Genomic DNA, 27282 nt, shown 5'->3' with positions numbered 1-27282 from the left:
GTCTCCTGAATGAACTTTGTTATGCCTTCAAATTAGAATGGGTTTCCATTTGCTGTGCCCTTTGAGTCTGTATTGTAAGATCAAAAAAGGTCAGGGGGAATGGCAATTTTGGTAGCCCGCTGTTCCTCACTAATGGGCAGCAGAAGGGTGGCATTCTTCTGTGAGAGAGTAGCACGTTGGATCCCAGCAGCATGATGTGGTAGGCACTCTCGAGCACAATGATGGCCTTAAAGCAGGCATACCTCTACCTGCTCTCCTTGTGCAGACCGCCGTATCGCAGTGGGCCACCATAAAGAGATCTGCATGGCTTTTTCAAAGTTAATCATGCATATATTGTTCATTAAATGCAAAAAAAGCAATGCTTTCAAAACCCATATTTTACAAGGATATCAAGTTACTTTATAGACCCAGCAGTATGCATTTTAACATGCATGGATGAAAGACTAAGTCAGCCCTGTTGGGAGCTGAGTCTGAAAACTTTAATTGGTGGAACTATTTTCAGGCTTAAAAGAATTGTTTAGTCTTGTTGATGTCCCTGACTCGATCTATGTAGAGGCAGGAGCCATCCAATTTTGATTCTCACCTTCCTTGATGGCCTTCTTCACCATTTTCTCTCCCCGTGGTCCTTCCATGGAGTCAGACCGGAAAAGGTTGCAGGTGTTCACACAAGGGGATGTGTCTTCATCAGTCTGCACCTTCATCACCTGGGTAAACAGGTTCACCTTCTCCTCCAGGAGCTCCAAAATATCACGGTCCTTCTGCAGGATCTCATCTGTGGGAAGAAGAACTTGGTGCTGTAAATATGGTGTAAAATCCTGGCAGTGTTTATTCCATTACTACTTCTACAAGTGTTCCATTAACTAATTCCTTATCACTGCAGCTCCTTAATATATATTGGAGGTACCACTATGATATGCTGACACATTGCAAATAGGACTGTATAATTCCCTTCATTCCTATATCCTAACTATTAAGACTGCCAGTGCTTTGACGTGGCTTAGCAGCACTACACAAACAATATAAACCATAACACTGATAAGAGAGAGTGGTAGCCATAATTTAGATCAGACAGTTCATCAAATGGTCCATTGGTAGAAAGGTTTTTACCTGGTCTCTCTTTAAAAATAGTCTGTCTCTAGTAAAGCTGGCGCAGGTCAAAAGTGATGAAGAAGAAATTATGTCTCTCCACAAAGTGGAAATGACAAGATGTAAAGTATCCTTAAGTGATGAAGAAAGCAGCCATCCCGTAACCCTTTTGTGTTCATTTACAACAGTGACAAATGATAAGGAATCAGAAGTAAGACATTTTGGTTGTTAGATAATGCCTGCCAGGACCTTTCTAATGATTTTGTTCAAGTACCATGCATGATGAATGAGAAAATGAATAGTATTTTCCTCTCCTCCAGTGGCTCTGTTCGTACACACTTGTGGCTGCAGGAATTTAAGCCACATACTTTATAAATATATTGCGTTACCTTTCAGTTTCCTTAAGTATGCTTCATTCTCAGTTTCAATCAATGGGAATTCCTCCCTTTTAGGGCACCTAAAAATAAAGCAGTTGGATCAAAGGTAAATAAGGCAAATAAGTTAGCATTAGATCTTTCCAAAAGCCAAAATAGAAATCAGTGGTACAGTGTAAACATATCATCACAAAGGAGTGTTGGATGACTGGGCAGTTAATTCCATTAGAAAGTTCTACTTTTGAGATAGAGAATTCAAACTAAAATTAGACACAGTCACTGTTTTGGACGCTTACATACTGAACACAGACACAAAAGACTGATTCACAAATCTGAAATCCGAATTAGCAAATTCGAAATCCTGAAGTAGAAGCTTTAATATATAGTGGAGCAAATTTAAATACATATTTTTCATGGAAAGTGAATTTAAATATTTGATGGTGTTAATCTACACTGGGTGATCAAAAATGTGTCAATTCCTTTTAATGCCATTTGGAGTTCTCCATAACATAGTTGTTATAGTAAAATACAAAATTATAAATGCAAGCTTTGGTTTAGGACTGACAAAGTAACTGCGATTTGAAAGACTGGAGGACAGTCATAGCAAGAAAAGATATGGTACCATTTCATGGTGAATGTCACAGAGTGGGCACCGATAAAACATTATTTATTTTATTATGTTTAGTAAATAAGAAACCAAGATGAAAAGTCACTGTTCCCTTACTCTAGTACAGAAGAACATTAATGTGTAACAATCTAAATAGTTCAATTAGAAAAGGCTAATGACAAAAGACAACCTTTTAAGGCCAATGACAAAAGACAATAACCTTTTAACCCATAAAACTAACAAAGGGATAAAACATTCACATTGTAGAATCTGCAGAAAGCCATTATACAAAAGGATTTAAGCTTGACGATAGGGAATTCCATCCATGCATTTAATGGAGACTTCAATAACATCAGACCTTGCTGCTGTTTTTGTCCCCCGAGAACGAAATGGATTATGTTTCTTACTCTGTAGACATCTGTTTGTGGCATGTAGTGATGTAGAATCACATGCTGTGTATACTCTTGCCATCTAGTGTTGAGTCCCGATGTGTTAAAGTTGTTCTGAACTGTCTTGAACTCTGCATTGTCAAAGATGTCCATCTGTGCTCCGAGGTTCTTGTTCGCTTTCAAAGACTACTGTCTTCTTTCCATTAGGAACTAGGGACTCATCTCCATCTTGAGCTCTAGGTTTCTTTTATCTTTCTATAGGCGCTTCCATCTTGGCTTGATATAGGAAGTTTCCATTTTATCTTAGCAGAAGTACCTCAATAATGTATCAGCATATGTACCACCAACACCATTGTTTTCTTACTTTAAGTATCATCCATCCTTTCCCAGAATGTTTAGACTAATATTGGCTTGTTTTGATATTTCTAGCTCTATCTCACAGCAATTTAACAACCTCCCTCCTTTCTTAACATGCATTAAGAACTGTGGAATTACAGATCAACTTCATCTCCGTCGTAAGCATGATGTGCCTTTTATCTTCGCATAGGTTCTACTATCTCAGCTTATCATAAGATGTTCCACACAGTTTTAAAAGAACAACAACTATATATTAGTATATGAACCGTCAACTTTTTCTAGCATAACCATTTTGTCGTACTATAAAAACCATGCACCCTCATCCTGCCTTATCTAAATTACTTTCCATTTTTGCTTAGCTCAAGTTCATTCACCTTGTATTATTGCAGGGCGTCCCACTTATCTTAAAGTGCATAATGAAAAACAAGAATTAAAGAAAACAGTAGGAACAATTTGTCTAAGCAGGCAAATCACACTTTTGCTGAAGTGCCAAAATCCTTACATCACTTCTACAAACATGGCCTCTTACGAATTCTTCTATCGTAGGGCAAGCAAATAAATCACTGCTTCACCCCTGGTACTCACAGGCGGACGGACTGCTGGATGATCTTCATCCAGGTGTTCCTCTCATCTTTGGAGGCTGCATGCACCTCATACATCTCCGGGGGTGCAGCAGTGATTAGGAACATTCCCTTCTCCTGGTTGGCAATGTCGCGGACAATCAAGTTCTGCAGGGATATGACGGCAGGCTTGTCCTGCTAGCAAAGGGAGGAAATCTGTGAGTGAAGCAGCCATGAAACACTGGAAGACACCATTTAAATAAAACATTTAGTAGTTAATACTTTATTCTTATTTATTATATCAGCATAAACGCCACACATTGAATTTTCTGAAATATATTTCGAACAGTAAACAACGTAAGAATACTCTCTCTCAAGGTCATGGAAGTATTTGAAATTCTCATAATTTTCTTTTGCGTATTAATGGGAAATTCTGGGGAAAGGTATATGAAATTAAGCATAATGAATGAATAATGCAATACCAGCATTCAGACAAGTTGCTTACCTTCGGTAGCGCCTTATCTGGTAGAGACAATATCTAGTTGCAGACTCCTTACCTTAGAGTTTCCCCAGGCATCAGTCTGGATCCATAGGTTTTTCTTGTGCAGTATTCCTGTGTGCCGTTCAAGTGGAGTAGATCGGCTCCACGTCTGTCGTAATCTGTGCCGGATAGGACATCGAGGGTCATATATAGGTGCCACCCCAGCGTGCTGACGTCAGTTTCTTTTCATGACTTTCCACACCAGAAGCGCAGAGCCATGAAGAACACTGACCACTGGTGCTTCAAAACTAGGATCCTGAAAGGGGAGTCCCTGACCCTAGAAATCAGTTCAAAGGAGTGTACCGGATGGGTCAGTAAGGAATCTGCAACTAGATATTGTCTCTACCAAGTAAGGCTTTACTGAAGGTAAGTAACTTGTCCATCTGATAGAGACATCTAATTGCAGATTCCTTACCTTAGGATAGATACCCAAGCAATACCATCCCTGGAGGTGAGTCTGCATGCTAAGATCATACTAGAAAGTCCTGCAGGACCAAGCGGGCAAAGTACCCGTCCCTTTGGACCTGACTGCCCAGGTAGTGGTGTTTCGTAAACGTGTGCAGATATGCCAGCGTTGCCACCTCACAGATGTCAAGGACGGGAACTCTGCGAGCTAACGCAGTGGTCGAAGCTTTTGCTCGGGTACAATGAGCAGGCAAACCCCCTGGAGGCAGCTTTTAGACCAGTGTGTAGCAGATTTTAATGCAGAGGATGACCCATCTGGAGATATTATGATTCTGCACTGACCGACCTTTCTTTGGCCCACATAACCGACAGAGTTGATCATTCACCTGGAACTCTTCTGAACGATCAAGGTAGAACGTCAATGTTCTTTTTGGGCCTGGGCAGTGGAGTCCCTCCTATTCCCTAGAAGGATGTGGTGGTGTGTAAAAAGCAGGCAAGGTGATGGATTGGCCTATGTTATGGGGGTGATGACTTTTGGCAAAAAGGAAGCCCATGCAACGCACCACTTTGTCAGGATACATGGAAAGGTAGGGCAGCTTACATGACAATGCCTGCAGCTCACTCACCCCGCGGGCAGAGGGAATAGCCACAAGAAGGGCTGTTTTCAAAGTGAGAAACCTAAGAGGACAATTGAGCAAAGGCTAGAGAGGAGCACACATCAGAGATGTTAAACCCAAATTCAAATCCCAATGGAACACAATGAATGGGGAAGGAGGAAACATATGTGTAAGACCTTTGAGGAACCTACTTACAATAAGAGACTTAAAGAAGCTTGATAAGGCAACATCTAAAAAGCAGAAACTGTAGACAAATAACCTTTGAGAGTGCCCATAGCAGAGCCCTGTTGAGCCAAAGAAAGTATACACAACAGAACCTCAGAAAGAGTAAAAGAAAGGGGGTCAGACTTGTCTGTGCACCATGCCACAGATTTCTTCGACTGGTGTGTACTGTTTTGGTGGAGGGACGCCCGACTGCCAAGATTACACTACAGACTCCGGTTAGAAGGTCAAAAGCTGTCAACTGTTGCTGCTCAATCTCCAAGCAAGAAGGTCGAAGGGTTCACAGGTTCATGTGCAGAGCCCTCCTGTGCTGCTGTGACAGAAGAACCTCCCGAAGGGGCAGTATGATGCGAGGATCGATGGCCATGCTCAATAGCTTGGGATTCAAAAGTCATCTTTCCCAGTCCAGAGCCACAAGGATCACTTAGGCCTAGTCATTCTTGATCTTCTTCAGAATGATGGGATAAAGTGGTAAGGACGGAAAGATGTACAGGAGGCCTGAGTTCCACTCAAGGCAAAAATGGTCTCCGACACTTGCCACCTTGGAAACTCCAACGTGCAAACTGCTGACATTGTGAGTTCTTTGCGGAGGTAAACAGATCTAACCAAGGCTCTCCCCACTACTGAAAGAGACCTTGCGCCACCTCTGGATGGAGATGCCATTCATGACCAGTAAATATTTTCGGCTGAGTATGTCTGCTCTGGTGTTCAGAGAGCCTACCAGATGTTGAACCACCAAGGATATACCCTGCTGTTCCAGCCACATCCAGAAGCGCAGAGCCTCTTGATAGGAGCCACGATCCCACCCCACCCTGCTTGTTGCAGTACCACATGGCAGTGGTGTTGGCCGTGAATGCCTTTCAATGCTAGCCAGATTGCATGGAGCTCCAACAGGTTGATGTGGTGTCTGGACTCCGCCGGAGACCAGATGCCTCTGATCTCCACCTCCCCCAGATGGCCGCCCAAGTCCTAGGAGTGACACATCTGTCACTAATGTCAGATCTGGTTGGGGAAGGGAGAGGGATCTGCCTCTGACCCAATCGCGGTTCACTGACCACCACTGCAGATCTTGCACAGTTACCTACGAGATGTGGACCTTGTCAGAGAGATTTCCCTGATGCTGTACCAACTGGAACTTCAAGTCCTACTGCAGAGCCCACATATGCCATGTCACCAGCAGTATGCAGGAGGCCATGAGGCCCAACAGCCTCAGTCATTCTCATCGAGACCTAGGATAGAGGCTGAATCATCTGTATCATAGCTTGAATGTCCTGGACTCGCCGCTCAGGAGGATAAGCCCAAAATTTCACAGTGTCCAGAACAGCTCCGATGAAAGGGAGCTTCTTGAGGAAGAGATTGAGGGACCAAAGCTCTAGGATAGGACAAAGGCGTCTTGTCCCTTTTTGGTACCAGAAAGTAGCAGGAATAGCAACCATGACCTACGTTTGGCACAGGAACTCTCTCTACGACTCCCTTGGCCAAGATTGCTGTAACTTCCTCTCAGAGAAGTGCCAAGTGATCCTCCATCATTTGTTCGTAGGATGGAGGCATGGATGGACAGGTAGTCTCGAAGGGTAGGGAGTAGCCCCTCAGAACTATCTGCAAAACCCACCTGTCTGATATGATGCACTGGCAGTGGAGCAGGCGATGGTGGTTCCTGCTTCCGACTGCTCTCTGGTGGGGAAGAGTCAGACTAGGCAGATTTTGAGGCAGCTGTAGAGGGGTGGGTGATGGACTGTATGGACCACTGGCTCCCTGATCCACAAGGTAAGTGAATCCCACACCCCCAGCCCACACAGAGGCTGGGCAGCATATGTGGCATGGTGGCTACACAGGAACAGACGTGGATGGGTGCCCCTTCTATTGCCATTAAAAGTGCAAAAAGACTGAGTGGGAAGAGGTGCAGCAGCGAGGCCCTAGGATCTGGCTGTAGCACGAGAATCCTTGAATCACTTGGGTGCAGAGTCTGCTTTTTCTGTGACGAGGCAGGTGTCATCAAAGGGCATGTCCATAAGACTGGCTTGGGCATCCCCTGAAAAGCCAGAGGTGCTCAACTAGGTGTGGTGCCTAATGGCCATGATTGATGAAACCGCTCTGCCAGTGAGTCGGACGTGTCCAGTCCACATTAGATTCTGCACTTTGCTGCATCTCTCTTATCAGCAACTGCTTGGGACAGTTCGGACCGGGCCTCCTCCGGGAAGAGTGGCACTACTTGAGCAACCATACCCCACAGCATGTGGGAGTAATAGCCCAAAAGGCATGTGGTGTTCACGTACTGCAATGCCAGGCTGGTGGACCAAAGCATCTTCTTCCCAAGTGGGTCCAGCTTCTTCTATTCTCTATCCAGGGGTGCAGAAGGGAATGCGCCATGAGAGGTGGAGGCTTGGATAACCAAGCTCTCAAGGGTGGGGAGTTACCTAAGAAAACTTGGGTCACCTGGAGCAGGGTGATGGCATTGGGCAACTGTCCTGTTCACAGGAGGCCCTGTAGAGGGTTTACAACAGGTACCCAGCAGAACATCCGTAAGGGCTTCACTGAAGGGGAGCAGAGGTTAGGAGGATGAAACTCCAGCTTCAAGAACTGCCACAAAGGCAACTTAAGGATCCAGGACCTCGGCTGCTCTTCGCACCACAGAATGATGCTCCCTCCTCCAAAGCAACAGTAGGGGGAGAAAGCATGCAGTATCTGGGGAGGTATCCAGTCCACTGGCTTCACCCAAGTATGTATGCCAGTCCATATGGTCTTGGAGCCGGTATTCTAAAGAGTCCAGCGACCCCTCCCATTCTGCACCATAAGCTAGCCTATAGGAAAGGGGCATAGGAGGCAAGGCTCCTGCCGTCATCAGCATTTTACAATGCCCAATCGGCTTTGTGTCAGCATCCGCGATGAGATTGGGGATGGCGTCGCCTGTGGGCACAGGAGGTGCCGGATCGTTGGCGTCAGGACCGGCGTCAAGTAAGGTGGAGGTGGTACGACCGAAGCCATCCCGGGTCGAAGCATGGATCCATGGGTGTTCTTTAGAGCTGAAGCTGCCAGCGCAGAACCCGAAGGGGCCTCTTCTGACTCTGCTGGGTCTGAAGGCGTGTCAGGGGTGTCGGACTGCCCAAACATTAGGCGCAAGGACCTCATAGAACTCCTTCAGTTGGGCAGGGGTTGCTCCGGCTCTCAAACTCAGGGAGGAGCACAGTCAGCCCAGATAGAGGCTCCACAGAGGGAGACCTGGAACAACGATGCTCCCGCTCTCTCGTCATCTGACGGACTGGACCATTTTGTCTTCTTTGACTTCTTATGCCTCAAATTACCTGAGGACTTGGAGTGGGACGTTGACGAGGGGGAACTCTGCAACTGATCCAGAGATCTTCCTCTTGACCGAGACTGTGACTTGCGTGGAGTCGCGGGTCGGGCTGCCATCGGCTTCAGGGACCGTTCCTGCAAAAAAAGCCAGGGGCATGACTTCGGGTCGTGTTTGGGTGACAGGCACCAAAGGCAAACGAGGTGCGGATCCGTCACAGGGCTCGCAGGGCTTCAACCCAGTCTTCCTCAATAACATCTTTCAACACACCAGGAGTTACCAACTCAAAAAAACGTAGACAAAAAGTTTTAAAAAGCCAGTCAAAAAACTGACTGAGGCGTAGCTCTCTTTGCATCAGTGCTGCCTGGCATAGGAAGAAAAGAACTGTCACCACGCTGGGGTAGTGCCAATAAAGGACCCACAACATCCTATCCAGCGTGGATAATGACAGACGCGGAGCCGATCGACACCACCTAACAGCGTGCAGGGGTACTGCTCAAGAACAATCTCCAGGTCCACACTGATGCCTGTGGGAAATGTTAAAGTAAGAATTCTACAACTATATGTCTCTATCAGATGATGTATTTCTACTTTGGATGTAATGGCTGATTTTGGGCTAACTAGTGCAAAAATCACATGTGCAGCAACCAGCAGCAGCTTGAATTCTGCTTGTTCATGTTGTTTCCATGAGTCTGTGCAAAATATCTGCCATGAATGACACGCAATAACACAAATTGGTGTAATAGTGTAATTCCAGGAAGTTCACACAACTCTAATGTGTAGTTAACCAAATTCTACTAGATTACACCAGCATAATGGAAGTCTCGCCTAGGCCTACTTCTGCTGCCATTCACTACCTCTTTCTCCAATTGTGTATCAAATGCAGTATTAACAGCTTATAAACCAATTTGCAGCAATAAAATTGTTCTCTGAGAAGGGTTCAAACAGTGGTACACTAGATAAGTTAATGCAACCCTACTACAATTTAGGAAGCAATGGTAATACAATCACGTAGCTTTCCCATGCTGCCATCTATTGGTTTGATCTGCAATAGTATTTTGCACATTACCAATCAATCTGCCACTAAGTTATGTTATGATATGGGATAGTTACAACTTTCTGTACAGAACAGAAATCACCTCAATTTTTTTTGTCTATTTGCAGATGGTCTAAAATTGAGAAACTATTAAAATCTGCTAAGTGAGCAGAATACAGAGGTGAACTTTAGCAACTAAGGTTTTCAAAAACAGGATCATTGAACAAATCTGATTGATCATGTCAACCAATTAGAGCTGGCCTCTGGATTTAGAACTGGGGACCCAGCATAGGTCCAGGGGGGGATGTATACAGGATAGACTTTCTGGATATCTACAATAGGAACGTGCTGCTTGCCCTGCAAGCATCTATTCATAGTGTAGTGATGTAGATTTACATGATCTTAATACTTCTACCATCAAGTGTTTGACTCAGACATTTGCAACTTGTTTTTCTTTGAAGAAGTCTTTCGGGTCACTGGGTATAGCGACTCTCCTTTAGCTGACAGTGTGCATGGACACTGGCTCCATTGTTAAAATAGTTTTTTCCTCATCGCCTGAAATGAAACTCATTTCTCATGCTGTCTTAAAAGTCTTGATGAATGTGTGACTACAGGGTGGCACTCCCACTGGGTCAATGAAAATGGTCAAAGAAACTCAAGAATTTAAGAGTGTGTTCTGTTAAGGGACTACTTAGTACAAACCACTGTGTTCTTCTTTGATAGTTCATTAGCACAGAGGGAGGGAGGGTGTTTTCCAGAACGGAACCCAATGTCCTGACGAAAGGCCACCTGACCCAAAGGGGCAATGCTTATTGGCCAAAACATGTCAACACAGCAGCAGATTTGAGGGGTGATTTGGTAATGATTCTCCAGTACCACCTCCACAGTAGTTTATAATCCCAGCCAGAGTTTCTACAAATACAATTACACATGGAGAATAATGAGGTTTTGTGTTCTGCACAGTTGGTCCAAGTATGTTCGTGTTGTATTGCCACAATTCCCCTTCCCTATTTCTCCAATCCTGACGTTGGGATGTTGCAGCAAAGCCATATGATGAAGCATGCCATGATATGCGGGTAAGGGCAATTTTTAAACAAACCCAGCTTTGCCCTATGTTTAAGTAGAACCAGATTAGAGTGTGTGATGTCTACCTTAGTTCCTTGCCCTATTTAGTGGTTTGTGTCTAGAGCTTTGGGAGGACGGACAGGGACCTTTACCTCTCTCCCCTCTCGTAGTGTTGAACTGTCTTGAAAATCTTGGCATATTTCAGTCCCTCCTGGTCTTTAATTTGACATGCTATAACTACCACCCCTCCTCCAACATCCATTAGTTTAAATCCACTCTGAACGATTGTAAGGAAATGCCTCCTTCGCATGGTTACCCCCTGACTTTTTGCCTTTGCTGATGCTATGTTTTGATTTGAAAGTGTGCTGAGGCCTGCTAACCAGGCCCCAGCACCAGTGTTCTTTCCCTAACCTGTACTTTTGTTTACACAATTGGCACACCCTGGCATCCAGGTAAGTCCCTTGTAACTGGTAGCCCTGGTACCAAGGGCCCTGATGCCAGGGAAAGGTCTCTAAGGGCTGCAGCATATCTTATGCCACCCTGGGGACCCCTCACTCAGCACAGACACACTGCTTGCCAGCTTGTGTGTGCTGGTGAGGACAAAACGAGTAAGTCGACATGGCACTCCCCTCAGGGTGCCATGCCAACCTCACACTGCCTATGGCATAGATAAGTCACCCCTCTAGCAGGCCTTACAGCCCTAAGGCAGGGTGCACTATACCATAGGTGAGGGCACCAGTGCATGAGCACTGTGCCCCTACAGTGTCTAACCAAAACCTTAGACATTGTAAGTGCAGGGTAGCCATAAGAGTATATGGTCTGGGAGTCTGTCAAACACGAACTCCACAGCACCATAATGGCTAAACTGAAAACTGGGAAGTTTGGTATCAAACTTCTCAGCACAATAAATGCACACTGATGCCAGTGTACATTTTATTGTAAAATACACCCGAGAGAGCACCTTAGAGGTGCCCCCTGAATCCTTAACCAACTACCCGTGTAGGCTGACTGGTTTTAGCAGCCTGCCACACTCGAGACATGTTGCTGGTCACATGGGGAGAGTGCCTTTGTCACTCTGTGGCTAGTAACAAAGCCTGCACTGGGTGGAGATGCTTATCACCTCCCCCTTGCAGGAGCTGTAACACCTTGCAGATGGAGGATCCCCCCAATAGGGATAGGAATGTGTCCCCCTCCCCTTGGGAGGAGGCACAAAGAGGGTGTAGCCACCCTCAGGGCTAGTAGCCATTGGCTACTGCCCTCCCTGACCTAAACACACCCCTAAATTCTGTATTTAGGGGCTGCCCTGAACCTAGGAACTCAGATTCCTGCAACCTAAGAAGAAGAGGACTGCTGAGCTGAAAAACCCTGCAGAGAAGACGTGACACCAACTGCTTTGGCCCCAGCTCTACCGGCCTGTCTCCCCACTTCGAAAAGACACTGCTCCAGCGACGCTTTCCCCAGGACCAGCGACCTCTGAATCCTCAGAGGACTGCCCTGGTCTAAAAGGACCAAGAAACTCCAGAGAACAGCGGCCCTGTTCACCCAAGACTTCAACTTTGTTTCCAAAGAAGCAACTTAAAGACAACTGCATTTCCCGCCAGAAGCGTGAGACTTGCAACTCTGCACCCGACGCCTCCGGCTCGACTTGTGGAGAAACAACACTTCAGGGAGGACTCCCGGCGACTCCGAGACGGTGAGTAGGCACAGTTGTCCCCCCTGAGCCCCCACCGCGACGCCTGCAGAGGGAATCCCGAGGCTCCCCCTGACCGCGACTGCCTGACTCTCAGATCCTGACGCCTGGAAAAGACCCTGCACCCGCAGCCCCCAGGACCTGAAGGATCAGAACTCCAGTGCAGGAGTGACCCCCAGGAGGCCCTCTCCCTTGCCCAGGTGGTGGCTACCCCGAGGAGCCCCCCCCTTGCCTGCCTGCATCGCTGAAGAGACCCCTTGGTCTCCCATTGATTCCAATTGAAAACCTGATGTGTGTTTGCACACTGCACCCGGCCGCCCCAGTGCTGCTGAGGGTGTACTTTCTGTGCTAACTTGTGTCCCTCCTGGTGCCCTACAAAACCCCCCTGGTCTGCCCTCCGAAGACGCGGGTACTTACCTGCTGGCAGACTGGAACCGTGGCACCCCCTTCTCCATTGAAGCCTATGCGTTTTGGGCACCACTTTGAACTCTGCACCTGACCGGCCCTGAGCTGCTGGTGTGGTAACTTTGGGGTTGCTCTGAACCCCAAACGGTGGGCTACCTTGGACCCAAACTTGAACCCCGTAGGTGGTTTACTTACCTGCAAGAACTAACAATTACTTACCTCCCCTAGGAACTGTGAAAATTGCACTGTCTAGTTTTAAAATAGCTATATGTGTTTTATTTGAAAAGTATATATGCTATTGTGATTATTCAAAGTTCCTAAAGTACTTACCTGCAATACATTTCATGCAAAGTATTACATGTAGAATTTGAACCTGTGGTTCTTAAAATAAACTAAGAAATGAAAATGTCACTTACCCAGTGTACATCTGTTCGTGGCATTAGTCGCTGCAGATTCACATGCTGTGCATAGTCCGCCGTCTGGTGTTGGGTCGGAGTGTTACAAGTTGTTTTTCTTCGAAGAAGTCTTTTCGAGTCACGAGACCGAGGGACTCCTCCTCCTTTGTTTCCATTGCGCATGGGCGTCGACTCCATCTTCGATTGTTTTCCCCGCAGAGGGTGAGGTAGGAGTTGTGTATGTTAGTAATAGTGCCCATGCAATTGAATGAATAAGTATGTACAAAATAAAGTTTAAGTAATATATTTACAAATGTACAAATGTTGAAGATTACTTCCAAACGGGGAGGCGGGTGGGCGCATGTGAATCTGCAGCGTCTCGTGCCACGAACAGATGTACACTGGGTAAGTGACATTTTCAGTTCGGTGGCATGTGTAGCTGCAGATACACATACTGTGCATAGACTAGTAAGCAGTTATCTCCCCAAAAGCGGTGGTTCAGCCTGTAGGAGTGGAAGTAGTTTGAAATAAAGTTCTTAGTACGGCTTGACCTACTGTGGCTTGTTGTGCGGATAGCACGTCTACACAGTAGTGCTTAGTAAATGTGTGAGGCGTAGACCATGTGGCTGCCTTACATATTTCTTTCATTGGAATATCTCCTAGGAAGGCCATGGTAGCGCCTTTCTTTCTGGTTGAGTGTGCCTTTGGTGTAATGGGCAGCTCTCTCTTTGCTTTAAGGTAGCAGGTTTGGGTACACTTAACTATCCATCTGGCTATACCCTGTTTTGATATTGGGTTTCCTGTATGAGGTTTTTGAAATGCAATAAACAGTTGTTTTGTTTTCCTAATTAGTTTTGTTGTGTCAATGTAGTACATTAGTGCTCTTCTGATGTCTAATGTATGTAGTGCCCTTTCAGCTACGGAGTCTGGCTGGCTGTGGAAAGAACACTGGTAGTTCTACTGTTTGATTTAAGTGGAACGGTGAAATAACTTTTGGTAAAAATTTAGGATTGGTTCTTAGAACTACCTTATTTTTGTGTATTTGAATAAAAGGTTCCTGTATAGTAAACGCTTGAATTTCGCTTACTCTTCTTAGAGATGTAATGGCAATGAGAAATGCAACCTTCCACGTTAAGAATTGCATTTCGCAAGAATGCATGGGTTCGAAAGGTGGACCCATGAGTCTTGTTAAGACGATGTTGAGGTTCCATGAAGGAACAGGTGGTGTTCTTGGTGGTATAATTCTTTTTAGGCCTTCCATAAACGCTTTAATGACAGGTATCCTAAATAGTGAAGTTGAATGGGTAATCTGCAGGTATGCAGAAATTGCTGCGAGGTGTATCTTTATGGAAGAGAAGGCCAGATTTGATTTCTGGAAATGTAGTAAGTATCCTACTACATCCTTTGGAGATGCATGTAATGGTTGAACTTGATTACTATGGCAGTAGCAAACAAATCTTTTCCATTTACTTGCATAGCAGTGTCTAGTGGATGGCCTTCTAGCCTGTTTTATGACCTCCATACATTCTTGGGTGAGGTTTAAATGTCCGAATTCTAGGATCTCAGGAGCCAGATTGCTAGATTCAGCGATGCTGGGTTTGTATGCCTTATCTGTTGTTTGTGTTGTGTTAGCAGATCTGGCCTGTTGGGTGGCTTGACATGGGGTACTACTGACAGGTCTAGTAGTGTTGTGTACCAGGGTTGTCTTGCCCATGTTGGTGCTATTAGTATGAGTTTGAGTTTGTTTTGACTCAATTTGTTTACTAGATATGGAAGGAGAGGGAGAGGGGGAAAAGCGTATGCAAATATCCCTGACCAATTCATCCATAGAGCATTGCCTTGAGACTGCCTGTGTGGGTACCTGGATGCGAAGTTTTGGCATTTTGCGTTCTCCTTTGTTGCAAATAGGTCTATTTGAGGTGTTCCCCAAATGTGGAAGTAAGTGTTTAGAATTTGGGGGTGAATCTCCCATTCGTGGACTTGTTCGTGATCTCGAGAGAGGTTGTCTGCTAGTTGATTCTGGATCCCTGGAATAAACTGTGCTATTAGGCGAATGTGGTTGTGAATCGCCCATTGCCATATCTTTTGTGCCAGGAGGCACAGCTGTGTCGAGTGTGTTCCCCCCTGTTTGTTTAGATAATACATTGTTGTCATGTTGTCTGTTTTGACAAGAATGTATTTGTGGGTTATGATGGGTTGAAACGCTTTCAACGCTAGGAATACTGCTAACAATTCGAGGTGATTTATATGCAACTTCGTTTGATGTACGTCCCATTGTCCTTGGATGCTGTGTTGATTGAGGTGTGCTCCCCACCCTGTCATGGAGGCATCTGTTGTTATCACGTATTGTGGCACTGGGTCTTGGAAAGGCCGCCCTTTAAATTTATACTGTTCCACCATAGAAGCGAGATGTATGTTTGGCGGTCTATCAACACCAGATCTAGAAGGTGACCCTGTGCCTGTGACCATTGCGATGCTAGGCACTGTTGTAAGGGCCTCATGTGCAGTCTTGCGTTTGGGACAATGGCTATGCATGAAGACATCATGCCTAGGAGTTTTAATACCATCTTTGCATGTATTTTTTGTGTCGGATACATGGCTTGTATAACCTTGTAAAAATTTTGAACCCTTTGTGGACTTGGAGTGGCTATCCCCTTTGTTGTGTCGATTGTCGCTCCTAAGTATTGCTGTGTTTTGCACGGCAGAATGTGTGATTTTGCATAGTTGATGGAGAAACCGAGTTTGTAGAGGGTTTGTATGACATACTCTGTGTGGTGTGAACACTTTGTTAGGGAGTTGGTTTTGATTAGCCAATCGTCTAGGTAGGGGAACACGTGTATTTGCTGCCTTCTGATATGTGCAGCTACTACTGCTAGGCATTTTGTAAATACTCTTGGTGCGGTTGTTATACCGAACGGCAACACTTTGAATTGGTAGTGTATTCCCTTGAATACGAACCTTAGGTATTTCCTGTGCGAGGGATGTATTGGTATGTGGAAATACGCGTCCTTTAGATCTAAGGTTGTCATATAGTCTTGTTGTTTTAGCAGTGGTAATACGTCTTGTAGCGTGACCATGTGAAAGTGTTCCGATTTGATGTAGATGTTTAGTGTTCTGAGATCTAAGATTGGTCTCAGTGTTTTGTCTTTTTTTGGTATTAGAAAGTACAGTGAGTAAACTCCTGTGTTCCTTTGTGTACGTGGTACAAGTTCTATTGCGTCCTTTTGCAGTAATGCCTGAACTTCTAATTCCAGAAGGTCTAAATGCTGTTTTGACATGTTTTGTGTTTTTGGTGGGACATTTGGAGGGATTTGGAGAAATTCTATGCAATAACCATGTTGGATAATTGCTAAGACCCAAGTGTCTGTTGTTATTTCCTCCCAAGCTTTGTAAAATTGGCTTAGTCTTCCCCCCACTGGTGTTGTGTGAAGGGGTTGAGTGACTTGTGAGTCACTGTTTGGTTGTAGGGGTTTTGGGACCTTGAAATTTTCCCCGGTTTCTAGGGAATTGTCCCCCTCTGTACTGGCCCCGAAAGCCTCCCCTTTGGTACTGTCCCTGGTAGGTAGACGGTGTTGATTGTGAGGTGCTGGCTTGTGTGGCTTGACCCCGAAACCCCCCTCTGAAGGGTGTTCTGCGAAATGTGCCAAAAGTGCCTCTGCCCTGCGGGGAATAGAGTGCGCCCATGGCCTTGGCTGTGTCAGTGTCCTTTTTCAATTTCTCAATCGCCGAGTCCACATCGGGTCCAAACAATTGTTGTTCGTTGAACGGCATATTGAGCACTGCCTGTTGTATCTCGGGTTTAAACCCGATGTGCGCAACCATGCGTGCCGTCTTATGGTTACCGCGGTATTTATTGTTCTTGCAGCTGTATCCACTGCATCCATAGAGGAGCGTATTTGGTTATTAGAGATATTTTGTCCCTCCTCAACTACTTGTTTTGCCAGTTTCTGTAATTCTTTGGGTAGATGCTCGATGAGATGCTGCATCTCATCCCAATGGGCTCTGTCATATCGCGCTAGGAGCGCCTGAGAGTTTGCGATGCGCCACTGGTTTGCAGCTTGTACAGCAACCCTTTTTCCTGCCGCGTCGAACTTGCGGCTCTCTTTGTCCGGAGGTGGGGCGTCGCCTGATGTCTGCGAGTTGGCTCTCTTGCGAGCTGCCCCTACTACAACTGAATCTGGTGGCAGTTGTGATGTGATAAAAGCAGGGTCTGTGGGCGGTGCTTTATATTTTTTCTCCACCCGTGGAGTTATCGCTCTGCTTTTGACAGGATCTTTAAAGATCTGTTTTGCGTGCCTTAGCATTCCCGGGAGCATAGGCAGGCTTTGATAGGTGCTATGGGTGGAGGAGAGGGTGTTGAAAAGGAAGTCATCCTCGACAGGTTCTGAGTGTAACGACACGTTAGGGAACTCTGCTGCCCTAGCTACCACCTGTGCATACGCTGTGCTGTCCTCGGGTGGTGAGGGCTTGGTAGGGTACGACTCAGGACTATTGTCTGATACTGGGGCGTCATATAGGTCCCAAGCGTCCTGGTCATCTTGGCTCATGGTGGTATGAGCTGGTGAATGTGACGGAGTTTGTGCCGGTGATGTATGAGTTACAGGTGGAGGAGAGGGTGGTGGAGTTACTTTCTTCACCACTTTTGCTTGTGGTGTTTGTTCTTGTGTTTGGAACTCGAGTCTCCTTTTCCTCCTGATTGGGGGAAGAGTGCTGATCTTCCCTGTCCCACTCTGTATGAAGATCCGCTTCTGGGTGTGGTCTACGTCAATGGATTGTAACTCTTCTTCAAATCTGTGTTTGCGCATTTGAGAGGACAGTGATTGTTCCTCTGAATACGAGCTGGCAGTCGGTACGGTTGCAGGGCGTTTTGGCACCGAAACTGTGTCTTTGCTTGTTTTCGGCTCCGAGGAGAATTTTCTCTTTTTTGTAGTCGAGTGTTCTCGGCGTCGATCATCCTCGGTGCCGCTGTCTCTGCGTCGAGCAGCTTCGGTTCCGCTGTCTCGGCGTCGACCCTTTTCGGCAGCACTTTCTCGGTCCCGAGATTGCTGCGTGTCTGTGTCTCGACCCGAGTCGGACGATCTCGGCACCAGTTCGCCCTTTTTCGGTGCCGATGGACGGTCACCTATTTTATGGGTTGAGCCATGGCCTGTTGGCAGTGGCGTCCCCTGGGCCTTGTCTGTTTTCCCGTGTGGTGCTTGTTTCGACGTCTTACTCACGGTTTCTTCGACGTCGAACTCCTCCGAGTCCGATTCATGGATGGAGAAGGCTTCCTCTTCTTCTCCTTGTTCCTTGAACCCACGTTGTCCTGTCGGCGTGGACGCCATTTGCAACCTTCTGGCTCTTCGGTCACGGAGCGTCTTTCGGGACCGGAACGCACGACAGGCCTCACACGTCTCTTCCTTGTGCTCGGGCGACAGGCACAAGTTACAGACCAAATGTTGGTCTGTATACGGATATTTGCTGTGGCATTTAGGACAGAATCGGAACGGGGTCCGTTCCATCGGTGTCGATTTTACACGCGGTCGGGCCGACCAGGCCCCGACGGGGGGTCGAAGTTACCCCGAAGGGCTACCGGAGCTCTTCACGATTCGGCGTCGATTCTATCTAACCCGATACCGAACGAAACAATACCGACGTAGTTTTCCGAAGTTTTGACTATCTTTCCGTCCCGAAACCCGGAGCGAAAAGGAACACGTCCGAAGCCGATGGCGGAAAAAAAACAATCGAAGATGGAGTCGACGCCCATGCGCAATGGAAACAAAGGAGGAGGAGTCCCTCGGTCTCGTGACTCGAAAAGACTTCTTCGAAGAAAAACAACTTGTAACACTCCGACCCAACACCAGACGGCGGACTATGCACAGCATGTGTATCTGCAGCTACACATGCCACCGAACATATATTTTTCTATACAAAAACCTATTGGCCTGGAATTGTCTCTGAGTGTGTGTTCCTCATTTATTGCCTGTGTGTATGTACAACAAATGCTTAACACTACTCCTTTGATAAGCCTACTGCTCGACCACACTACCACAAAATAGAGCATTAGTATTATCTCTTTTTGCCACTATCTTACCTCTAAGGGGAACCCTTGGACTCTGTGCATACTATTCCTTACTTTGAAATAGTGCATACAGAGCCAACTTCCTACAACGATCGCTTAAAAGTAAAAACAGAACAACACTGGCTCCTGAACCAAAGACTCCCTGGACAACTGGCTACCTAGCAATAGTCAATGACATACAACTTTTTTTCTGTCAGATGATGAGGAAACAAATGTGGAAAAAAGACAGATTTGCTTGACGATTCATTTCAGCATTAAGCGGATTGGCAAAATAATGTTTGGCCCAACTCTATCAAAGCCCTCAGTGATTTAGGTGGATACACATCAAAACAGAGACTGTGTTCAGTAACTTCTGTGCCTCAAATTGTCTGCAAACTGAGACAAGTGGTACCCATATGAGCGAATGACACTTAGAAAAGTAAGTCCAGCTTGACCTGCCCAGACTGGCCCCCCCACACAAAGGCAAGATGGCTCACCTGAAGTGGGAAGGTGTACTTCTGATCCTTCTCTTGCAATAAGACTAGGACGTCTGTCATCAGCAGCATTAGGACATCTAGACAAGAATTGAACAGATTTAGCCCTATCGCTAAGAGTCAGAGTGACTAGCTCAGGAGGAAAAGCAGTTTATATCATCATTAAAGTGAGTTTAAGAGTCAATTTTGATAGATGCTGACCAAGACTAGGAAATTCATTTTGGAACAATGGGAGAACAGCTTGAATATGAAGAAAATCGATCTACATTTGTAGTCTGCTCATTCTTAAAATGAGAGATGTGTGTTCAAATCCTGGGTTCTTGCCTCCACCCTACTGAGTGAGCCTCAACAGATACCTACTGCAGATATCTCTATGGGTGCAACCTGCAGGTCAAAGGTTAGAATAAAAGACAGGTTCACTCTATAATTAATTTCATCCATCTGAGGTCAAAGAGCTCCAAGATGTGGGCAATTAGAACAAGTACTATTAAGCACCTAGAGGCGCCTTAATTTGTGTGTTGCACTATATTATACATGGATATTATTAGCTATGATTATTAAAGTGTTTACGTTTTTCCACTGCATCCTACCCCATTTTTCTGCCTAGTATATTTCATTCTCACCCTTGAAGCGCCCTGTGGCTGCCTTCCAGAGCAGTGACCCGTCGTAGATCAGTTTGCGCCGTAGCAGTTCCTCCTTGCGGAAGTAGCGGTTGTCATGGACCTGGGCCGCTGCGCGGTTGTCCACTCGATTGTAGATGTCCTGCAGCCGCATGTTCTTCTCTGAGTCATGCACTTCCTGGTCGATAGCGGAGATCAGATCCTTGACCAGATTCAGGGCTGTCAGCAAATCATGGTACTCCTCTTCGTTCCCTAAGTGTCAGTAAAATGACAATTACATTTAGTTCCTATTTCTTCATTCCCCCATTTTTATAGTATTCTGAGTTCTTCAAAAAGACGGACAGGACTTTCCTACAGGCACTGCCGAAAACGCAACTGACTCTGCCCCAGAAGTACTTGCACTTTCAGAGTCAGATGCACATCTAGACACTAGCCAGGCCCTATGCACGTTTTAAACATGTTTGTTTCATAGTCCTCAGAGGAAACCCTATAAGAATGATGATTAGATTCTCAATTAATGGTGAATTGTTTTGTACACAAATTGGTGAATGATGATAGAATGAAATCATCATTCCAACTACACACATACAATTTTATGTCAGGTGCTATCAAACGACAGGGCAATGAAACTTACCTAAGACTTGACTCGGCACATATATTGAAAGCAGTATCTTGTCCAGGTCCGGAAAGGGAACCCAAAGCAGCCCTGGCAAATTTTGTCAGACCAGCTCCTAAAGGGTGCATAGTGAGCGAGCGAACCTGATCACTACAATGGGGTTTGTGGGGTTCTTCACACCACCCCCCAGAAAATTTGGGGAAAAAATGTGCCTTCTACAACACATTTTTCATTTTATATTCAATTGTATTTGTTTTTAAAGTATAGTAAGTGATAACCTTACAGTGCACCAGGATACAGCAAATGTTATTGAGGTTCTTCAGTGATTCCCTCACTATCACCCTCTAACAGTACCTCATCACTCTATAGCCCCTCTCTCACATGTATTTCATTTGTTTTATAGCGCCTCTCTTACCAGCATAGGGTGCTGGGGCACTTTACATCACACACACATAAAGGGACAATGAATCATATGGCGTAAATCAGTATACAGAAAACGTTACTTAAGAAAAAGGGGACTACAAGGTATAGGATTCACAAGGCACCCATTCTGGGAGGCATTTTTTAAGAGTGATTTGTCTGGGGAATTGTCTCAGGATTCAGAGCGTAATACAATAGTTAGGGTCAACTTTACTAATCTACCCCAACCAACCCCTTTCAGCAAAATTAGAATAATCAAAGACTGGGAAAAAAACATAGCTTTCTAACCTGTACCATGCAGTCTGCAAGCAGCTCTTTGATGGCAGTGCATAGCTGACTGGGCTAGATTATCATTGTAACTTATGAACAGCACAGTAACAAAATGATCTCTATGTCAAAAGCAGTATCCCACTGAGCTATGCACATAAAATACTGTTCTGTGATCTGTATAGTACACATTTTTTGCAGGAGGCATATTAACCCTCTGCACTACCTTAGATGAGTCAAAACGGCCATTAGACAAAACTCTGACCTCTCTCCTTCAGGTAAATTAATCATCAGAATTATCTTCGCACTTTTTTGTTGCCTGAAAACTTTCGAATACACAAGGAACTCTGTAGTGTTTTTTTTTTATTGCTGCCCTGCTACAAAACCATCCCCCAGAAACAAAAGCTTCCTCCCCCTCAGCCCCGTTAGCCTCCTGGGGAAATGCCCGATGCTCGGTACGACCAGTCCGGCCTTGATCTTGTCCATCAAAATATGTTACTTGGTGAACTTTGACTCACCCACTTTGCTGTGCACCCTTCTAACTGAATCTACTACAATACCCACCGCTGGTGCAAACATCTCTGTACATTATTTTTAATGAGCTTTAAATACCCACGCATTCTATTTCACACAGATGTGCAGCAGTGGCGGCCGGCAGCTTTAGGAGGGAGGGGGGTGGGCGGGAAGCACACACACACTCATTCTTTCACACACAGACATGCACGCACATCCATCAACAAAACTCATAACATTCAAACTTGCACGCACGCACCAAACATTTATTTTAAAAGTTCACACACACTCATTCCTTCAGACACACAGGCACGCACATCCATTAACACTCATACCATTCAAACATGCATGCACCAAACATTCATTTTAAAACATCACACACTCCTTTCACCCACGCACGCACATCCAGTAACACTCATAACATTCAAACATGCATGCACGCACCAAACATTCATTTTAAAACTTCACACACACTTACCTTCAAGCCTCTAGGTCCCAGGAGGGTTGGGACTGCTGCCTTCCCTCATTGGCTGACCCTAGGTCAGCCAATGAGGGAAGGCAGCAGTCCCAGCCTCGTCACAGAGTGGGATGGGGCCAGTGAGACTGCTGACCCCACCCCACCCCACTCTGTGATGAAGTGTCACTGATTGACACTCGCCCTGGGCGCTTCAGGGCTTAACCCTGAAGCGCCCAGGACGAAGTCAATGGGTGACGCTTTCCTCGTCACCCAGGGGAGGGCCTCGAGGCACATTTGCTGAGCTGAGGAGGTCGCGCTCATAGGAGCTGTGACCTCCTCAGCCCAGCAAAGTTCAGCTCAGGCAGCCAGGTGTCTGCGCAAATTGCGCATGTCTGCTCCTGGCTGCCTGATCTGAACATGAAGAGTGTCTGTCAGGCTGACCTTTGTTCAGCCTGACAGACACTCTTCATGAGGGGCAAAAGGTGGGGGGGGCATGGCCCCTCCACCCTAAAGGACGGACCACGCCTGATGCGCAGGGCGAAGAACTAGCTCTCATTTCACATCACTTCCTCTGCCTGAGGAGAAACAGGAAGTCTTGTGTCCCTGCTCTTTCAGTTTCCGGGAAAGAAAAGATTAGAATACGGGTTTTCTTGCAGGTTCATCACCTGATGGCGCGTACTACTGAAATATGAAGTTGTCCTATATTTTGATGCGAGTAGCTCGTCCAGACTCTGCTTTTTATTTATTTTCTTGCACTAGTGTTTTCACTTTTTTCTGTTTTGTTGTGAAAAGCTACATGTACCAATAAGCGAACAAAAACACACTAATGTAAGAGGTACTCATATTTGACAATCTGAGGTCAACTTCACTGCAGGACAATAACGTAATTTGCTATTTATTACCATTGTTGAGTGGTGGAGGGTCTTGTTTCAGAAGAGGGGATTGCATTGTACTCTGAGTGTATGGCATATGCCATTCTGTCCTTTCATGTACATTACGCAGGAAAGCAGCTGTTTGGGCAGACCTAACTGCATAGACAGCTAGGGTGAAGTAGGGTGTGATCTACACCCAGAAGACCCCGAAGACGCAGCTCTGCTATGGCAAACATGGCATTTAGCCTTTGTGCTTTAAAATTAAATGATTGAATCTGTGTTTCTTTTTAAACTTGCTGTAAAATAAGAGGTTCAATGGGCCATGCTTACTTTCAGTGACTCCTGCCAGCAGACAGACATACCTTCCAGAAAGTGCCTAGACAAGGGTATCAATTGTTTGATCCATAGAACAGAGCAGTTAATGACATAAGAAATATGGCAGACCCCCCGCGATGTCAACACCATGTACTAAATATCCTGCACTACTTCTTCAGAGCCCATCCATACTGAAACTACCACCCAAGGAACAAATACCACCCAGGGTACAAAGGGCACCCAATATGGAGGCAAAGCAGGGATTCAGCAAAATAACCAGTGCCGTAGTGGTAAAAGAACACGTGAGGTTGATTTGCCTTACCTTTGGAATTCTGCAGGATACGATCTATGAGAACCGGATACTTGGTAATTCGCTGGGTGACCAGCAGGATGCACTCCTGCACACCATGGCGGCGCAGCACGGTTGAGCGGGTCATCCTCTGCAGGGTGGGAGAAGGCGAGGATTAGAACTGAAGAAAGACTTCTTCACGATGCAGTGGCAATATACACACAGTAACTAAGAACTTAGCTGTAGAGAAGCATAATGCAGAGATTTCCAACATGTTGAACACCTGAGTTCCATACGAAGAACACTGATGTTCCCAAATGCTTCGGAAAACTATATTACGAAGAAATGTCCCAATTCTCATTGCCTCCTCCAGCTCGGAGCACAAATGCCACTTGTGGCCTCTTATCACTCACCTCAGACAACAGCTCATTGAGGATATTCCATTCTTTATGCGATCAGAAAAAGAAGGGTGGGGTTAATGTGGGTGTTTTTTTCAGAATGAAGAGCACCCTTCACTCAAATCTACCCTCATCACAATACGTTGCAGAATTTATCATTAATATTATCCCTATTATTGTGCCTTATTTTTATAATAGTACTTGTTAATACCGCTACTGTTAATATTGCTTACATGAATATTGTAATCAAGATTATTCTTGTTAAAATATTTAAGCAGATTTTCTGTGACCGCAGTGGGTGTTTCAAGTTTCTATTTTCTGAACAGAACAGAGATGGCACATTGATGGAGAGGGAACAGAGCACAACATACACTAAATGTATGTTCAAATCCAGGCTCGTGTCCTCTCTCTAGTCCTGGCCTCCCCTTTGATTCTTGTCCCTCTCAGTAATGAAGCAAGGCTTGTTTGGTACCAAGCGCCTGCAAGGCATCCTTTCACAGAAACGATGCGGCGATGCTCACCCGTACAAACTGCTGGAACTTCTTATCCCTGGTGAAGAGTTCTTTGTAAAGCTTCATGGACTTGTGATGGCGGCTACAGAACTCAAAGTACGCCTTCTTCATCTGCTCAGCATTGGTACCTGAAAACTACAGACACAGGGGATTGGCACTGAGAGCACAGGAGGCAACAGATAAGTACAGTGTATGTCAACTACTGAATTAAAGTGTTCCTTGGATACTCCTCTCTCGCTCTGCGACTTGTCACTGATACAACCAACAAGAGGCCTGGAACACCGAGCAGTATGCCCAGCACAAAAAGATATGTGCAATAAGCTGCACTCAACAACTGATGATTCCTTTAAAAGACTGAGTAAAATAAAGGTAGTGGGTGGAATGTATACATTATATCACAATGCCAGTTACATTGAGACACATTCCGGTCCACACAGCAAGCAAACAAATGCAAAACAACAGCAACAGTTCAGCCAAAGTACCATGACTCGAACCCTCTGAAGACAACACACCCCGACCAGTTTCACCCTGTATGCACCTCATTACTGAGGTGCAGGGTGGGTGCTATTGAGCAGTGAGTAAGAGACCCACACATGCGACATATGGGATCATTACAAATGGTGAAATCCTCAAACTCGTTCACGGTCTCAAACCCTAACATAGTGGCTAAAACCCCAACAGCCCCACAATTTCCTGGCAGAAGAAACACAAATAGTGGGACAGATGGACACCCCCTTCATGACTGGACAGGCAGAGAATGTACTTCCAGAGGTTTAAATGTTCATTGACCATTGGAGAAGTGCATAGGTCACAAAACTGTTCACCAGAAAAATTGCATTTACCATCTTTTCACTTTGTGCAAAGAATAGTTAATGAAAGCTCTTGTTCTACTGCTTTGGGCTAGCTAGCATATGAAAGTGCTAAAAAGCATAGTAAATTGAAGTGCATTGAAATTACTCTGCATTGTGTTATGAGCATTTGTTTAGCCTTGTAGCCCTCCTTACCTGGTTGATCAGAATGTCTCCCAACCGGTCGATGACAAAGTTCTTGTTGCTGTCGCTTGCCAGGGAGTCCTTGCGCCGCTCGAGGAGTCGGATGAGAAAGCGCACATGGATGTCGCTCAGCTCGTCCACACAAGGGAACATGTTGTTGACCAGCAGTGGATCCATCTGCAGATCCTCCAGCATCCCCTTTCGGAACATGTTGGTCATGATCTTCAGGGTCCGGACATGATGCACCTCAGTCTGAATCAACTCTGTGGGGAGAGATGGGACAGATATGAGGCCACACGCTCTATCTTAAAACTCTTCAATAGTAATGCACAGAGAACCCAAGGCATGTTATCATTTGGTTGGTGCTGGTCAAACATCCACAGTCGTCCTTTCTTTTGGCACCTGAGTTGGGAAGGTCACATAGTAACACTCAAAGTTTTGGTCACCAACCTAACCGGGTACTAAACTGCACAGAGGAACTACCTCAATTATGCTTGAAAATATTAAAACTAAAAATGAGACAGGATCAGTATATCAATCTCCCACCACCTTGAAAAATCGTCAATTATAAGTAGAGGATAAAAACCACAGATCACTTGGCTTCATTGGATGCATTTGCTGGAAGTGTGTACCTGGGTTGCATCGAACCTCACTCCTTAGAAGCTGGTGGCGCGTCATGCTCTTAGCCACTTTTTAAATGCTATGAATTTAAAGGAGTTTTGCACTTTAAAAAAAATATATATTATGATTTTTCTATTAAATCATGAACTTTTGGTTCATATATTCCTCCTTTGGACTCCTGACTTTGAGTTATCTACATCTCGTTCTTAGTCTGAGCTTCCTTCTTCCTGTGTTTGGAGCAGCCATAGAAAAAACACATGAGCAACGTTACCATGAGAACCTGCCATCTGCTTGTACAGGCCTTAGTGATTTTTCTTTCCCATTACCTGTGTTTACTCTAGCATGAAAATGGTAGATGCTGGAACATTTCTGCTGATTTAGTGACAGCAAATAATTTATCTATTAAGTTGTTTGAAATTATCATACAGGTAAGCTTTCCTCCTATAACAGGCAGTGTTGAAACCCTTCCTTACTTCCTACTATGAGCAGAAGCATTATTAACTCTAGCTGAATTCATGAACATAGGTACCTAAAGACGTTGGGCCACCCCGCACTGGGATGCGGTGACATTTGGAGACCTGGACTTGGAACCCCAGCTCATGTATCACCAGTGGCAACCTGACTCACCATAGATGACGTCCTGTCGTTTCATCACTTCCTTCTTGTGCTGCTGCAGGAAGTTGTTGTCCACGGCCAGGCTCCAGGAATCAGCCTCAAAATGCTTCTCATCAGTTTCGAAGTCGCTCATTAGCTGATTGTACATGACTTCTGTCCCTAGAAAAGGTTGAGCAGAGAAAAGTTGAGTGAAGTTCTGT

At 45.5% G+C, this 27282-nt stretch overlaps 1 protein-coding gene across 7 annotated transcripts in view; it reads right to left on the bottom strand.

Annotated features, from left to right (window-relative positions):
• The window catches only part of ARHGEF2 (Rho/Rac guanine nucleotide exchange factor 2), a 575049-nt gene that overhangs the window by 28219 nt on the left and 519548 nt on the right, over nt 1-27282 (bottom strand). For 4 of the 7 annotated variants that reach the window (XM_069217923.1, XM_069217926.1, XM_069217925.1 and 1 more), the window contains 9 exons: nt 27095-27241; nt 25859-26109; nt 24864-24989; nt 23978-24095; nt 20199-20447; nt 19579-19655; nt 3399-3571; nt 1476-1543; nt 584-772 (listed from right to left, as the gene is read on the bottom strand). In XM_069217923.1, coding sequence (XP_069074024.1) covers nt 584-772; nt 1476-1543; nt 3399-3571; nt 19579-19655; nt 20199-20447; nt 23978-24095; nt 24864-24989; nt 25859-26109; nt 27095-27241 — 1398 coding nt within the window. The remainder of the gene's footprint in view (nt 1-583; nt 773-1475; nt 1544-3398; nt 3572-19578; nt 19656-20198; nt 20448-23977; nt 24096-24863; nt 24990-25858; nt 26110-27094; nt 27242-27282) is intronic. The other 3 variants (XM_069217927.1, XM_069217928.1, XM_069217930.1) reach the window with 1 other exon arrangement.

The sequence above is a fragment of the Pleurodeles waltl genome, chromosome 12 (genome assembly GCF_031143425.1).
Source record: "Pleurodeles waltl isolate 20211129_DDA chromosome 12, aPleWal1.hap1.20221129, whole genome shotgun sequence".
Lineage (NCBI taxonomy): Eukaryota > Metazoa > Chordata > Amphibia > Caudata > Salamandridae > Pleurodeles > Pleurodeles waltl.
Note: the sequence above shows the minus strand (reverse complement) of the source record. Positions and strands in the feature narration are given on the sequence as shown.